The 16,666-nt window shown below is 48.2% G+C and overlaps 1 protein-coding gene across 1 annotated transcript in view; it reads right to left on the reverse strand.

Moving 5' to 3' along the window:
• The window catches only part of Nploc4 (NPL4 homolog, ubiquitin recognition factor), a 44,305-nt gene that overhangs the window by 16,664 nt on the left and 10,975 nt on the right, over positions 1-16,666 (reverse strand). Inside the window, exons 4-11 of the mRNA XM_051159200.1 lie at positions 14,870-15,049; positions 12,876-12,924; positions 11,958-12,052; positions 8,386-8,509; positions 6,415-6,594; positions 3,703-3,789; positions 1,750-1,821; positions 907-1,033 (exon numbers count right to left, since the gene is read on the reverse strand). Coding sequence (XP_051015157.1) covers positions 907-1,033; positions 1,750-1,821; positions 3,703-3,789; positions 6,415-6,594; positions 8,386-8,509; positions 11,958-12,052; positions 12,876-12,924; positions 14,870-15,049 — 914 coding nt within the window. The remainder of the gene's footprint in view (positions 1-906; positions 1,034-1,749; positions 1,822-3,702; positions 3,790-6,414; positions 6,595-8,385; positions 8,510-11,957; positions 12,053-12,875; positions 12,925-14,869; positions 15,050-16,666) is intronic.

Here is a 16,666-nt window from a genome sequence, read left to right on the forward strand (position 1 = left end):
GAACCGGTAGGAGCGTTCTAAAACCAGAAAGCTGGGTAGTGGTGGTGCACACCTTTAATCCCAGCACTTGGGAGCAGAGGTAAGTCAGCCTCTGAGTGTGAGGCCAGGCAGGTCTACAGAGCAAATTCTAGGACAGCCAAGCTGCACAGGGAAACCTACCTTGAAGAACAAAAACAAACAAACAGAAGGAGGCACAAAACAGATCATCTAGACAAGAGGAGAGGTGAGACCTCCAGAGCCAGAGTCAGTGCTCACTTTAAAATCTAGCTAGGTTAGGCAGGTCACGTGCTTTAAGCCTGGTTCTCCCATTTCCAAATCCCTGTCTTTCAATTCTATGGTCCTATGCCCAATTTTTTCACAGAAGACCTGGTGCAGGTGATACCCTTACAAAGTACATGACATGTATTATCTAACACACCTCATTCCCAGAAGGACCTTATGGAAACTCAGAAAGACAGTGTACATGAATCATGAAAACAGGAACTCTCTCCTCCTGAGTTACCCTGACTCGGAAGAGAGCACTAGACCTGAGGGTTGCTATGGCGAAGCTCTGGCTTGGCCCCCGGCCCCTGGCTGATGCTAAACTCAGAATTTTTACTATAAAACAAAAGGAAGAATCTCTATCCCCAAAAGTTCACTAGGAAGTTTATTATGCTAGGGCGGAGGTGGTGCCTTTAATCCCAGCACTTGGGAGGCAGGGGGGTGCATCTCTGTGAGTTCAAGGCCAGCTGGTCTACAAAGTGAGTTCCAGGACAGCCAAGGATACACAGAGAAGCCCTGCCTCAGAGACACACAGACACAAAGAAGAAGCTTGTTATAGCAAAGTTAGGGATGAAGAGCTGCTGCAAAGAAGAACAAACATTAGTGGGCAGTAGTGTCTGCGGCATCACTCTGCCCCGTTGATACCTGTAGCCACTGCAGTGACAAACTTGGATCCAAAATGGCCATCGGGAGAGAGCCGGCAAATGTTGGGATGCTTGTTTTGAAAGTCTCCTGCAGTGATGCATTCTTCTGAACTCAGGAAATAGGTGTCCTAAGCCAAGAGAGGCGGTATATCAAATTTTATAGCATGTGTCAAAACAAGCTTCTATGTCTTCTGCAGAAAATAGTAAGAAGTGGGCCAGCAATGTGTCTCAGCAGGTAAAGACGCTTGCCACCAAGACTGACCCGAGTTTGAATCCCAGGCCCCCATGGTAAGAGGAGAAAAACAACTACAAGCTGAACTCTGACCTCCACATGTGTGCAAGGGCATATATGAACACACATGCACAATAAACAAAGCTAAAAAAAATAAAAACATAAACAAAAACAAGACAGAGCATCTAACGGCAGCCCTTGGGAGGCAAAGGGAAGTGGCTCTCTGAGTTTGAGGCTAGATTGTTCTATACAGTGAGTTCCAGGACAGCCAAGAATATATACTGAGATCCTTGTCTCTAAATAATTAATTAATTAATTTAAAAAAACAAAACACCTGAGCTACAGTGCCTCAAATATCACACTGAGACAACGATCTGCAATCCTAGACATTAGGGACTCTAGGGACTCGCACCAGAAGGGCAGAGGCCCTGGGCAACCCTCTCCAACAGGGTAGATATCAGCAGGGCTGTGCTGCTCATGGACTCAGCAGGCTGAGCTTTAACTGAGAAAACTGTCTTCAAAGGCATCTGCACGCTGTGGAGAGACCGAGAGGTCCAGGTCAGCACTACCTGAACAGGGTTTCAGGCCCAGCCACTCCTGTCTCCGTCTCACCTTATTCCGACTGTATCGGACTGTACCCTTTCGGGTATCTTCTGAGACAAGGTCCGTGAATATCCATCCAACCTTAATGGAAAAGGAAAGCATCTTTTGAGTATCTCCACACAGTATATGGCTTCCGTCCAGAGAGCATACACGCAGTGCCCTTCAGACGACCTTCTGGCTCCTGAGGCAGAGCAGAGAGCAGGGTTCCTCGGCCCTGCTGCCAGGGGAACCTGGACCTTCCTCTGGTGCTGCCACGGCGGGCATTGGCCCAGCACACAGCCTCTGTGAAGGACCACCCAAGCCTGGACTTTGTTAGAAGTCAGAACACCTGGTGAATGAGACCAACAGGATGTGGCAAGAAGGAAAGCAGACAGACAAGCAGCAGGCAGGACAGTGTCGGGGGTAGGTCCTCTATACAAGAAAGAAAGGCACCTGAGGTGAACGGAGTGCGGCTACAAAAGTTTCGGCTGGCCAGGCAGCACAGGGAGCCTAGCGCAGCCCTGACTGCCCTGTAGCCACGAGGGCTTCAAGCTCTATCTCCTAACTTACCTTGGCCTGCAGAGTCAGAGACAGTGAGCTAGACTGTCAGCCTGGAGCTAGCGACAAGCAAACCCTCGTCCTCTTTACCATCCTTGGGTAACTGACAGGTGGCCACCACCCTCTCCAACAGACTCAGACTCAGCTAGCTCTTCACACGCCCCTCTACACAGAGGTCTGGGGCACTATGGGGCAATACTGTTGTGACAAACCTCAGATGATCACAAACCAAAAGGGACTGTAACACAGAAATCGAGCCCAGAGGATCCATTAATCGGCACAGTGCAAACCAGGCTGAGGCCAGAGCAAGCCAAGAACGGAACTGAAGCAACTTCAGACTTTCTATTATCACGATGTTCCGAAGCACAAGTGCGTAACACACACAAGTCTAAACACTGGGCCGGTTTCTCTCCTCAATAAAAGAACTCACAGAATTTGCACTGAACTGACCAACACTGGGACGCTGACCCCTGGCTCTGTAGGGTATTTGTGCCTCAACAAGGTCAAACCGTGTGTGACTTTCTCAGTCCTGTTTCTAGGTTTCCCTGCCCTACAGAGAGGAAGGCGAAGGATCCACGCAGACCACTCCTCTGTCCAAATAAGGGACAAAACTTACAAGGCCATTAAATACTAAACGTCCACAATGTGCTCAAATCCACCCTTCAGTGAGTCTGTAACTAACAAGCAAGGGATGGCAGCGGTAGCCTGTAATCCTCACAGTGGGAGCTACGAAGCAAGACCGTGTCCTAAGAACAAAAGCAGAACCCAGCACTCCCAGAACCCTATCAAGAGAGTGGAATGAACCTCAGCAATGGACTAAAAGGGCTTTTTCCTTCTCTCTACAAACTGTTCCAGAGACCAAGAAAACTGCAGGTTTGGTGACCTGCGTCATACACAGGAAATGCAGTGCTGATGGAAGGAGGACAAGAGCAGCAAGTATCTAGGACAGAGGGGAAGTGAGCCACATGAGCAGTGAGCAGCCCACGGGGTGTGTGCAGTGTGGCCGCTGTCTTAGGAGCTGTGCCATTAAGCGGAAAGTTGTGTCTTCACTCCTTATATTGGGTCTTTACAGATAAGAGTCTTGCTGTATGTACCAGGCTAGCCTTGAACTCCTGATCATCCTGCCTCAGCCAACAAGAGTGTTGGGGGGTGGGGCGCCAGGGACAATGACAGTGTCACATATATGTGCCATGAGGCTCAGCTTTGGATTTATACTTTAGAAAACGTTTTCACCTCCCTCTAAGTCAGAGCACCATCAAACCTATTCGCAGCAGCGAACACAACTCGGGGTACAAAGGGGCAGAGCCGACACTTGTCAGCAAGGGGTTTGCTCCCAGACCAGACTTAGCCACGCCGTTTGTTTGGATTTCCCCAGCACGGGCCCAGGTTTCCCTAAAGGTCACCGGGCTGGCAGAGGCCTCATACCTTCCTCAGGCCAAGTTTGGCAGCAATCTCATCAACCACCTCAGCTTTCGGATCTTCCAAAAGCTCCAAGCTGTTCTGTGTACCAATCTGTAAGGAAACACAGTTGGAAGACAGTCAGAAGATGGACCGGGAAGAGCGGGGCCTCCACAGCTGCCACTTCCACCCACCAGCTTCATCATTGCTGTTGGAGGTGTCTACAGCTACAAACAGAACAGGCCAAGGAAGGCTGCCTCTGCTATTTGCTTGAAAGGTGCCTTTCCCTGAGGACTGGAGCTGCTCTCAGAACACCCATGCATAGATAATTCTGCTCTAGATAGCCTGGATGGAGGCAGACTGCAGCTGCAAGGTGGCAGACATCCCAGAACCACTGTGACACACTGTACCCTGCTGTTGCTGTAGAGACAGACACTGGTGCAAAGGGACAGTCTAGCAACAGAACATGGCCACCTCAGGCTATGACCTGCTCACTACAGGGTAGACCATGTGGCCTGAGCACTTGATAGGCTCTGGCTGCGGCGTGCACAGCCTAAGCTGCTAACAGGCTGGCCCAACAGCTCAGCAAGTTAAGAGCTGCCAATATTGATGACTTGCGTTTACTCCCAGAATTCATATGCTGTAAAGAGATAACTGGCTCCTGCAGGTTGTCTTCTGACCTCCACGGTGTACACACAAATAAAATGAAAAAAATTGAGAGGAAAAAATATTTTAAGTGGTAATAGGTGTCCGCTCTCTAAGTGGACAAAGCTTACTAAAATCTTTACTCTCCACATAAATATAGCCAACATCATGAGCAAGTATCGCTGTAATCCAAAACCCCAGTCACATAGACTAAAAGGAAAGGAGGTCGCAACTTGTAAGTTAGTAAAATTTTAACAAAACAGCAATGGATTTCACCATGTAGAAATCACTAACACTTTGATACCAAGTTTGGAGCAAATACAAGATACCTGCCCAACAAGGTAACACAGGCCACCTTGGTGCGGGTGCACGGGCTTAAGAGGTCAAGGATTCCAGCCTCTGGGACCCCTAGTGTGGGAACACTGATACTGAGGAAGGACAGCAGTCAAAATGGCAGCAGCTTCTGTTCTTTCCGCCCAACATATGAGTATGTATAACTTTTTGCTGTTCTGAGGGGTGGGGAGGTCTTTTGAGACAGTCTCTTATTATGTGGCTGCCTGGCCTCAAAGACTAGGCTGGCCTCAAAATCCCAAGGATCCCTCACCTCCACCTCCTCAGTGCTAGGATTACTGGTGTTGGTTGCCACATCCTGTTTTTTAGAGGGCATCTCACTCTCCTGTCTTATCCTCCAAGTGCTTGGATCAAAGGGGTTGAGTGTCCGCACGTGGCTTCCATTGTCTACAAGACTGAGCCGACGCTCCGTGCTCACTAAGCAGTACTTCAATTGAGTGCTCCATAGCCCAAGGCCTGCCTGAGTGGGCTTCTCTGTAGGGTGTCAGCTCCCACTGACCATTTCTTTATGAACAAAGCAACACGCAGGACTTCTATAATCTCACACAGCTAATACAAATAACAAAATGTCAAGCTGGGAAGCACGCACAGGGAACCCTTGTCCCAGAGGCAGGAATGACACTGTGCACTTCTGCAGCGGCCACACCCTGCCCTCCTGCAGCATGTCTGTCAGGCCTGGGGCACAGGAGCAGAGTGGCCTCCAGCGCGCTAGGTGGGAAGTAGCTGGTGAGATCTGCCCAAGTGTGGTGACCCGAGTTTGATCCCTAGAGCCCACATGGTGGAAAGAGAGCTGAGTCCAGCAAGTGCGCTGATCTCTATTCATGTGCTGTGGCATGCACACACACACAGACACATAAAGACACAAATACATCAAAGGAGGGGAAAAAGGCCTTATATATTTGTTTCCTTTTAGAAGTCAAACTCTTTTTTTTTTCTTTTTTCTTTTGGTTTTCTGAGACAGAGTTTCTCTGTGCAGCCTTTGGCTGTCCTGAAACTCTCTTTGTAGACCAGGCTGGCCTCGAACTCGTGGTAATCCACCTGCCTCTGCCTACCAAGTGCTGGGATTAAAGGCGTGCACCACCACGCCTGGCTGGAAGACAAACTATTTATTTATTTACTTATTTATTTTTAAATTTAAGGTCTCATGTACCTTAGGCTGGCCTCTAAACACACACACACACACACACACACACACACACACACACACACACACACACACACACACACACACACACACCTGCCCAGTGATCTTAAACTTCTGACCCTCCTGCCCTCACCTCTGCACTGCTAAGACTGCAGGCATATTGCACCACACAGACCGTAAAGTGGTAGGGGCTGCACATGTCTAAGCCTCAAGTTACACCCCACCCCTAGGGGTGTGATCTCAGAGATAACTATCACCTGTGCACATGTGTGGTGTGTACATGTCCAAGAGTCTACAACAAGAAATAGAAAAGCTGTGGTGGTGCACGGGAGGCAGAGGCAGGCGGATCTCTGTGAGTTCGAGGCCAGCCTGGTCTACAAAGTGAGTCCAGGACAGTCAGGGCTACACAGAGAAACCCTGTCTCGAAAAAACAAAAAAACAAACAAAGAAAGAAAAAAAAGAAAGAAAGAAAGAAAACGAAAAGAAAGAAAGAAAGAAAGAAAGAAAGAAAAGCTGTTAAAAAGAGAGAGAAAGAGGCATCTGGAATGGGCAGTGCCCGGCACGTGGGAACCACCGCAGACTGCCATGCACGCACACACCTGCGGGGGCTCATAAATTGCAGCCACTTCGGCCCTGATGCCGAGGGGGATGTCCTTGTGCTCCGTGTACCGGCCGTACAAGTACCCGAAGTGCTGGTTTCCGGTCTTTCTCCAGAAGTCAAGGAAGCGGTCAGCAACAGTGTGATTCTCAAACATGATGTTGTCCACGTGTCTGTATCTCTGCAGTTTAAAAAAGTAGGCTTCAATGAAAACACTCCATCAGAAACAGTGTTTTCTGTTTTGCTTTTAAAGATTTCTTTGTTTTATGTACACGTGCTCTAGCTGCACGTGCACCTGCTCACCAGAAGAAGGCATCAGATCACATTATAGATGGTTGTGAGCCACCATGTGGTTGCTGGGAATTGAACTCAGGACCTCTAGAAGAGCGAACAGTGCTCTTACCCTGTGAGCCGTCTCTCCAGCCCCACAATGCTGTTTTTCAAGAACAGATCTAGTGGAAATATTATCTAGGGTTTTTGTTTTGTCTTGTTTTTTGGGGTTTATTTAGTTTTATTTTTTGCTTGTATGTGTACATTTATACACCACCTGCATGCATGGTGCCCTCCGAGGACTGAGACTGTAGTTACACACAGCTGTGTGGAAGGACCAAGCCTAAGATTCTGCAACAGCAGCAAGTGCTCTTGACCTGAGTCATATCCCTCGCCCCAGTGGCTTTGATTTCAGTTTGGAGCCAAGCTCAGTTCTTTAAACAAGCTACAGTTCACAGCTGTTGCCAGTGGCACATCACTGACTTGACTGCATGTGCACAGGAGTTTAAGCCTCTAAACCAAACAACAACCACAAAGCCCAAACTAAGAACCTACACTGGAGGACGTTTTTAATCCCAGCAGAGGCAGGCAGATCGCTGTGAGTTCGAGGCCAGCCTGGTCTACAAAGCAAGACCAGGACAGCCAAGGCTACGCAGAGAAACCCTGTCTTGAAAAACCAAAAGATTCCAAAGACCCTCAAAACCTACAGCAGTCTCCAAGGAGCCACATGTGGCAGGCAGACCTAGGAGGACACAGTGAGCGGCAGGAAGCAAGAACACCCTTCTTCTGAACCTGAACAGATCTCTGAGGAGCTGTCAGGAGTTACCAGCTTCCATGTAACATGACTTAAAGGCAACGTCACAACCACTCAAGATTTTAACATCTCCAAGAAAATCCCACCTCCCAAATAAACAACAAAATAACGAAGGTACATTTGGAAGTGGGTCTGAGGAGATGGCTCAGAGCTTCTCTCTGACAGGAACAGAGTTGCAGTTCACAGCACTCAGTGGCTTGGGGCTTCCAACATCCTCTTCTTGCCGGATGCACACAGAACACAGACATATGTGCAGGCAAACACTCATATACATAAAGTTAAAATAATAAACATTTTAAGTCTTCTTAAAAGAAAATCCATCCTCAAGCTATAGCGATGGCTCAGAGTTAAGAGCACCGGCTGCTCTTCCAAAGGACCCAGGTTCTATTCCCAGCACCCACATGGCAGCTCGCAACTGCCTGTAACTCCAGGTCTAGGGGATTCAATGCCCTTACGTACACAGACAAGCAGGACGAGCACCAGAATGTAAAACAGAAATAAATCATTTTTAAAAGTGTAAAAGAAGAAAAAGAAAAAGAAAATCCATCCACTGCACAAGCCAACCAGATGGAGGCAAGCTTTCAGCGCAGCTGCTGCAGAGACTTGTCCTCCACAGAAGGCGGAGGACCTCGGGCACCAGAGGAGCTGGGGAGGCAGCCCTGAGTGAGGGCAACAGCACCCACGCCCCTGACCCTGACCCTGACCCTGACCCGGAGGCTCTAACTCCCTGAGGCTCTACCTCCCTGCTCTGCCTATTCAGGTGCCTGTACTTAGGTGCATGTCACACACAGACGCACAGTACACATGCAGCTAAAGCCAGGAAGAAAGAGTGAGCAGAGACTTTGCCAAAGGCCGTGTGCACTTGCTGGTCATGAAGACAAGCCTCACCTGTCTGTTCAGGGTGATAGCACTAGGCTGGCACTTGGTGCAGATGCCATTGGGCCATGGGAGATGTCCCTCACACCCAGACTTGATCTTGCAGCTGATGTTCTCCAGAGCAACAAACTTCCCCCTGAGGGAGAAAACAAGTGACTCAGTTAGCCAAGACAGTGCTGGGGAATCAGCAGGAGACTAGAAGGGTGTCTGAGACAGCCTGCATCCACTGGACACTGCGCAGGAGGTGGGCGCGGGGGAGGGCGGTGCAGCCCGCAAGGCAGCGCACTAAAACCATCCAAAGATCCCACTTTCTACATGCTGCAGTCGGACATAGCTCTTTCTAGAGAAATACAATTTTTGTTCTCAGTTCTTTCCCACACCCATGAGGTTCTCAAGGACACTGTTGAAAACCTTTATCTAACTAGTACTGCAGAGAGAAGAGGCAGCTTGTCAGTGACTGATGACATCACTAGTCCACCGTCTACTCATTAGTATAGTGTCCTTACTCTTAGGGACAATCTGATTGGGATACAAAGCAGTAATACATTCGTTGTGTCTGCTAAAGTAAAACGCCTCAGCCATGAGTATCCCTGAGGAAGTACTAGACCTACCATTGACATAGGGTCATTCTATACAATAGGTACTGGTTTTCTCAGTCACAGAATGGTCTATTAATTCTTTCTTACTTGATAATAGTTGCTTTATTTATTTACTGTGCATGTATCTGTGTGTGTACTCACATGTAGAGGTCAGAGGTCAACTTATACCCGCTGGCTCTCTCCACATGGGTCCTAGCCAGGGACTGAATATCGCTCATACTTGGGGAGTCATCCTACCAATCTTCATTGTCTCTCTTGCCCTGGCCCCAACTTTAAAAACATAACTGACAAAAAAAAAATAGACAGACAGACAGGCAGACAGGCAGACAGACAGACGTGCATGCATATATGTGCATGTTTAACTTCTACAATGTGATATTTTTTGTAAGTAGGAACTGTATGTTTTTGGTGTTGATAATGATTCAAAATACTTAGATGTGCTGGGCGTGGTGGCGCACACCTATAATCCCAGCACTTGGGAGGCAGAGGCAGGTGGATCAATTGGTGTTCAATGCCAGCCTGATCTATAAATTGAGTCCAGGACAGCCAAGGCTACACAGAGAAACCTTGTCTCGAAAAAAAACCAGAAAAACAAGACAAAACAAAAAATAAAATAAATAATGAAAGACTTGGATGCTACAGCTGGCTAATGGCTAACTTGTAATGAGTTAAGGTTATCTTTAATCCCAATACTGGGGAGGCCGAGGCAGACAGATCTCTGAGCTCTGAACTCACCTGGTCTACAGTACTAAGATAGCCAGAGCTACAGAGAAACCCTGGCTCAGAGTAAACAAACATAGAAACAAAGTTAAAAGCTTTTGGGTGTCAGCAGGTTGTCAGAGAAAAGCTACGATCAAGCAAGCATTTTTAACAAAAAATGCTCCTAACTTGGAGTCAGTGCCATCTCCTCTTACCAGTAACAGGAGCTACAAAGCTACTGTAAAGTGTGTTACTTTCTGGTCGGGTGTACACAAAAGGAACAACACAGACAAGCATTCAATATAGAAATCAAAAGCATCCCAGAGTGACAGTACATGTCTATATTGTCAGCACGCAGAGGCTCCTGAAAGAGGATCTCAAGGTTAAGGCCAACTTGGGCTATGAAGCAAAGGCTGTCTTCAGAAAAACCAACCAGCAAGCAACCAGGCGCACGCCTTTAATCCCAGCACTCAGGAGGCAGAGGCAGACAGATCTCTGTGAGTTCGAGGCCACCCTGGTCTATAAAGGGCATCCAGGACAGTCAAGGCTACACAGAGTAACCCTGTCTCAAAAAACCAAATAATAATAATTTTTTTTTAATTTTTTAAAGAAAAAGAAAGAGAAAAAGAAAATCAACTAGCTTTCTGATCCACCATCAGCAGTGGAGCCACTGCCAAGACGCAGGGTTTTGTGAAGACCCTTACAGGGACGACCATCATGCTCGAGGTTGACCCCTCGGACACTGTAGAAAATAGAAGGCCAAGATGCAGGATAAGGAAGGAATTCCTACTGGGCAGCAGAGGCTGACCCTTGCTGAGAGATGGCCGCACTTTGTCTGACTGCAACGTTCAGAAGGAATCCAGCCTTCACCTGGGTGGAGACTTCGTGGTGGAGCTGAGAAAGGAAGAGTCTTACACCACTCCCAATAAGAGCAGGCAGAGGAGGGAAGAGGTGAAGTGGGCTGTGCTGAAATACTATACGGTGGATGAAAATGGCAAAATTGGGCAACTTTGTGGAGAGTGTCCTTCTGGCGAATGTGGTGTTGAGTTCTCACGGCTGGCCATGTGGACAGACATTACTGTGGCAAATGTCATCTGACTTACTGTTCCACAACCCAGAAGACAAGTAAGTAGTTGTGTACGAGTTAATAAAAAGAAACTAAATCAATAAACAAACAAACCAAAAAGAAGGAAAATAGGGCTAGAGAGATGGCTCAGTGGTTAAGAGCACTGCCTACTCTTCCAGAGGTCCTGAGTTCAATTCCCCGCAACCACATGGTGGCTCACAACCAACTATAATGTGATCTGGTGTCCTCTTCTGCTGTGCAGATGAACATAAAGGCAGAGCACTGTATACATAATAATGAATAAATCTTTAAAAAAATAAAGAAAATCAGCCAAAGCTGGGGATGGTGGTGCACCCCGCACCCCTGTAATCCCAGCACTCGGGAGGCAGATGCAGGTGGAGCTCTGTGAGTTCGAGGCCAGCCTGGTCTACAAACGAGTCTAGGACAGCCAAGGCTACACATGAGAATCTTGGTCTTAAAAAAAACAAAAACCAACAAAAAAAAAAAATAAATAATAAAGAAGAAACGAGGAGCAGGAGGAGGAGGCAAGAAGAAGAAAAAGTTTTGAAGGAAAGGACGGAAGGAGGAAGAAGGAAATCAAATAAATATAAATACATAAATACAATAAATAAATAAATAATGAAGAGGAGCAAGGAGGAGAGGAAGAGAAAAAGAAAAGGGAAGGGAAGGGAAGGGAAGGGAAGGGAAGGGAAGGGAAGGGAAGGGAAGGGAAGGGAAGGAAGGAAGGAAGGAAGGAAGGAAGGAAGAAAATCAAATAAAACCAGCCTTAGTCCCCTTTTCAGCCACTGCTACCACCAGCATTCAGGGGGAAAAGGCTGCTTGTGCGCCTGCCTGACCAAGTCTGTTCATTAGAGCCCTGTGCTAACAGAATACAGGCCATGGATAGCGTTGTGGCTTCAGGCCAGTGACAGCTGTAAAGTAACAATGACAAACATGGGGGGTCCTGGGAAAAGAGCAGGCAGGAGCTAAGGTTAGGGAGCTGGGGTCCTCACGGGGTAGCTGTCTTTCTGACTTGCCAGGCCACCTCCGCATCTACCAGCAGCTGTGAGCTTGTCCAGATCCTCCCCGCCCCGCCCGCTTCTACAAGAGGCAGCATTCAAAACTCTGCTGCTTTCTGCCCTGCCCTGCTTTGCGTTCCGTTCCGTTCCCATGCCCGATGACTATAGTCAGACATGCGTGAAGGCCACAGAGATACTCACTTGTCAGCCCCTCCAGTCAGCTTCCGGATGTAGGCGTGGAAGGACATGTGCTTCACTGGGGGCTCCAGGTGGTTCAAATAGTCCTCGTCAAATGGCTGTCAAACCACACACAGAAAATGAGTGGCCATTGGTCTCTGAGTCTTACTGTGCAGGGGTCAGACCAGACAGTACAGAGACAATGGGGGAGCCTGGGCTGGGTCTTCACTAGCTCAAGGCTAGAACCAAGTTTTTCTTTGTGCTCGTTATATTTTTTTTCCGAGATAAACTATTAAACATGAAAGCTCTAAGAAAGATTTGCAAAGTTACAAAAGGCCTGAAGATACAGCTTAGTGACAGAGTGCTTGCCCCTAACAGGTAAATTCCAGAGTTCAATCCTCAGTAACACACACACACCCCAGAGAGAGAGAGAGAGAGAGAGAGAGAGAGAGAGAGAGAGAGAGAGCGAGGAGAGAGAGAGAGAGAGAGACAGACAGACAGACAGACACACAGAGGGAGGGAGGGAGGGAGGGAGGGAGGGAGGGAGGGAGGGAGGGAGGAGGCTGGGGGGGGTGGGGGTAAAAGGATGAGTCAACAAGAGACCTGAGACGCAGACACAGTAAATCAAAGCCATGACAAGCAGGAAGCAAGAGGCACAGCTAGTGTCAGAGAAGAGTTACACAGGAAGCAACAGTGCACAGCTCTTCATCACAGCCACACAACGCCGCAGCCATTCGCAGCCCTAGAAGGTCATTCCCATAAATAAGTCTCCGATTCTCTGAGACACTTGTACTACCGGGAATATCAGGCCCAAGACAATAAATAGAAAAATTCTTGTAAGAGCCAAATACCCAAGTTTAGGATCGAGAAAGTGCTTAGACAGCTCTTTCAGCAGCAGCCAACCACACTGCCCAGCCAAAACCTCCCGCTGCACAGACTTACCTCCAGCGGGACACAATGCACACACTTCCCCAAGGGGCCATGGCGGCATCTGCAAAGCACAGGACACAAGGTTATGCTCTGTAGCTGCTGCCCGGGCTCTGTATGTAAACCTCGCGTTGGCAGCGCGTATCCTACGCTGGCACTCAAGGGCAGAGGCAGGAAGTCACAAGCAAGTTCAAGGCCAGCCTGGCTGACAGGGCTGATAGGACAGCACGTCTCAGAAGAGCATGAGCAGGGGGTAGAGGGGAAGAAGGATGGGATGGGGAGGGGAAGAAATGGAAAGGGGAGGGAAAATGAAGAAAAAGAAAAGTAAAAAACCTAACACAGTATAACCATGCCTTCATGAATATTAACTGCTTAACCAGCTAAAAATAAAACGGTGGTGCTTACCAAACACCAGGTCGTGTTCATCTCCAGCATGAAAACTAACGTCTCAAAATCACCGGGTTTTTGTCTGTCTGTCTGTCTGTCTGTCTGTCTGTCTGTCTGTTTGTTTTTTCGAGACAAGGTTTCTTTGTCTAACAGCCTTGGCTGTCATTGACTCACTTTGTGAACCAGGCTAGCCTCGAACTCCAATGTTAAGAAAAGGCTGGGCAGTGGTGGCACACGCTTTTAACCCCAGCCCTGGGAAGGCAGAGGCAGGTGGAGCTCTGAGCTCAAGGGCAGCCTGGTCTACAGAGTTCCAAGGCAGCCACATAGAGAAACCCTGTCTCAACACAAAACAGAAGAAAAAGACAAAAAAGAAAGGAAGAAAAGAAAAGGATGGACTCTGTGCTTCCTACATCACTAGAAGGGAGGAACATTTATTTCTTTTTTCCGCACTGCTGGGATTAAAGGCGTGCGCCACCACAGCTGGCCAGGGGAAGCTTATCTCTGAAGAGTAGAGTGGCCTGTGTGAGCACTCTATAAAGGCCTGACCGCATCCGCAAGAGCCCAGGTAACGGGGAGGCCCTGGGACGACACAGAGGACTCTCAGAGCACGGGTGACTACTCCATCTGACATAAAAGTTGCTGATGCAGCGTTTACAACACCAGGATCCCAGTGTCAGCACCTCACTGCATTTACAGTGATAAACTTAAAAAAGGAGGCAAACAGCCTCCACTCACATAATTCCACATTTCTGAGTGTAAATCCAGATGTTTCTAGCTGGCTTCCCTATCTTATTTTTAATTTGTATTATGTGTATGCGTATTGTGCCCTTATATATGCCTGCATACCATGTGCCTGATGCTCTCAGAGGCCAGACAACTGTAAACCCCCATGCAGATGCTGAGAATTAAACCTCGGTCCTCTGCATGAACAGCAAGCACTCTCAACTGCTGAGCCATCTCTCCAGGCACTAACTGGGTTCTTTAAAAAGTGTTGCACAATATCCCAAAATTAAGTAATGCATACACACTAACATTTCCATAAACTGGCACAAAGTGAATAAATATATTCAAAGGAGCAGATCTGCAAGTCAGATTACTTACTAGAGGGAACACACTTGGTCCCACGCGCCCGGCGTCCTCTACTGGAAGTCATTCTGATGCTCCTGACAGGTCAGAACCAGCCCTTACAACCATCAGTCCCTTCTAGGAGACATGTATCTCAAGGGACATCAAGATAGACCCTACCTGTCCCTAGACACCTTTTGAATCTCTTAGTATCCACACACTCCTAGACATTTTATGTGGAATCTATTTCTAAAGCTTCAACTACTAAAAAGTTGCCAACATAACAGGCATAAAATAATGTGAAAATGGATGAACAAATTCAGGTTTAACAAATGCTTACTAACATGGGACATGTTTAAATACTTCTTTTTTGAGACAGGGTCTCATGGGCTGGCTTGAGTTCACAGTGTAAACCAGGATGGCCTTGAACTTGCCACAGCCCTCCAGCCTTGGCCCCTAAGTGCACAGATTACTGACGTCACCACACCCAGCTCTTGAGTATTTCCTTTAATGGTCCATTAAGAGCTCCACCAGCAGGAGCGTTATGGAGCACTTACAGCTGTGGGTCGCGGCTCCTATAAATCTTCCCGTCCTGCTTGCTGAGGTATTGATCGATCTCATCTTCAACCACATTAGGAGCACCGAAGGCCTTTAACCCTAGTGAGGTCGATGATGTTTCCATTTCAGAGGAGGGTCCAGCAAGGTTGGAGGGAAACAGGAACAACAGATCGCCATGCCTGTTCAAAGGACAAAACATCACAATGCCATCCTCTCCTCCAAAATCAAACCACATAGTTTGGTGTGGAGATGTGCACCCCAACAGCTTCAAAGACAAAGCTACCATTTAAAGGCCTACATATGGAAGTTCCTGATTTTAAGGGAACAGAATTCTTTGTTTCTAAGCATTATACACACAAGTCAAGACTCTCTGAAATTTAATTTCTCTAACCAAATTACTTTAAAAGCTGTGAAACGCACCTAGCCATGTCATGTGTACGTTAACACAGCTGTGCCCACCTGGGCCTCGGTGGCAGCCCTCTTGTTCCTTGTCTGTCTGCATGCCTCTCCCCGCTCAGCCTCGTGTTCAGCTCTCCAGCCACAGCTATCATCTAGGTCACACACACACCCAGGTTGTGTTCCTCTGTGTAGCTCATACACAGGCACCTAGTCATGAGTGAAGTGAACACTGACTCACGAGCATCCACACCAGACGGGGAAACCATGGCTTGCAAGATGCTGTTTGTTTGTTTGTTTGTTTGTTTGTTTGTGTCAGCTTGACTCAACCTAAAGTAATACAATGGGGACCCACAGCTGAGAAGCATGCCTGGCCTGGCGTGCTCTACTTGCTGTGCTCTAACCTGACATGACTTGTGGCTAAAAATGTTTCCTCTCTGACGCTATTCACAGAACCAATGTGGGTCAGGCCTGACCAGAGGTAGCTTGTGGCACTAAATCAACTCCAGCCCTTGAAGACAGGAGGTGAGAGAACACTTGGCAAACTTTCAGCTGCCATCAACAGGATGCACAAGGAAGAAGCTGAAAGAACAACTGGCCCAGTGCTCAGCAATAAGCCAAAAGAGCCATGTCTGCAAGTATGAACACTGCAGACAGGCACCTCCCAGGAGCACAGCGGGCAGCAGCTCTCAAGAGCCACCCTTGCCTCCTCAATCCTGCACAGTTCACAGGCGATAAGCCTGCACACTGTAACCAGCTCTTCTGCTTCTAGCCGAGGATTAAATATTCCCCAAGACCTCTAGCTATAAAACACTTGGCTCAGACCATAAGTACACTGCTAAGCGCTGAAGGTGAAGCATGCCCAAGGACGCTAAAGCCAGCAGCGAAGCCAGCAGGAACAGAAAGGGCACAGCCAAGGCCAGGACAAAGAACCCGAGGCTCAGAGACTGCAGTGTTCACTGGGCAACAGGAGATGAGGCCTTGAGCTCCCTGCCACGTAAGACTGCTGAGCCTGAAACTGCCACATAAAGCAAACGATGCGGCAGGCTTGGTGCTGCACACCTGTGGTCCCAGTGCCTGGGACGGTGAAAACAAGAGGGCTACAAAGTCAAGGTCGGCCTTAGCTTGACATCACGTTCCAGGTGTAAATAACACGAGACTCTGACTTAAAAAAGCAAAAACCCCAGATGACTACGGGAGGTCTGAACAACTGAGAGAATCAAGAACTCAAAATGGAAACCAGGAAGAATGCGAGTCTGCTTCCATCGGATGCACTGCAGGGAAAAGTTTCCTCCAAGGCTCTAACCAGGCGCCTGCAGAAGGAGCAGAACCCAGCCGGCTTTGGGGAGCTGAAGACAAAACCAGAAAGGAACGCAGCTCCACAGCACCCTCTTGTGCTT

Source organism: Acomys russatus, chromosome 16 (genome assembly GCF_903995435.1).
Source record: "Acomys russatus chromosome 16, mAcoRus1.1, whole genome shotgun sequence".
NCBI classification, from domain to species: domain Eukaryota; kingdom Metazoa; phylum Chordata; class Mammalia; order Rodentia; family Muridae; genus Acomys; species Acomys russatus.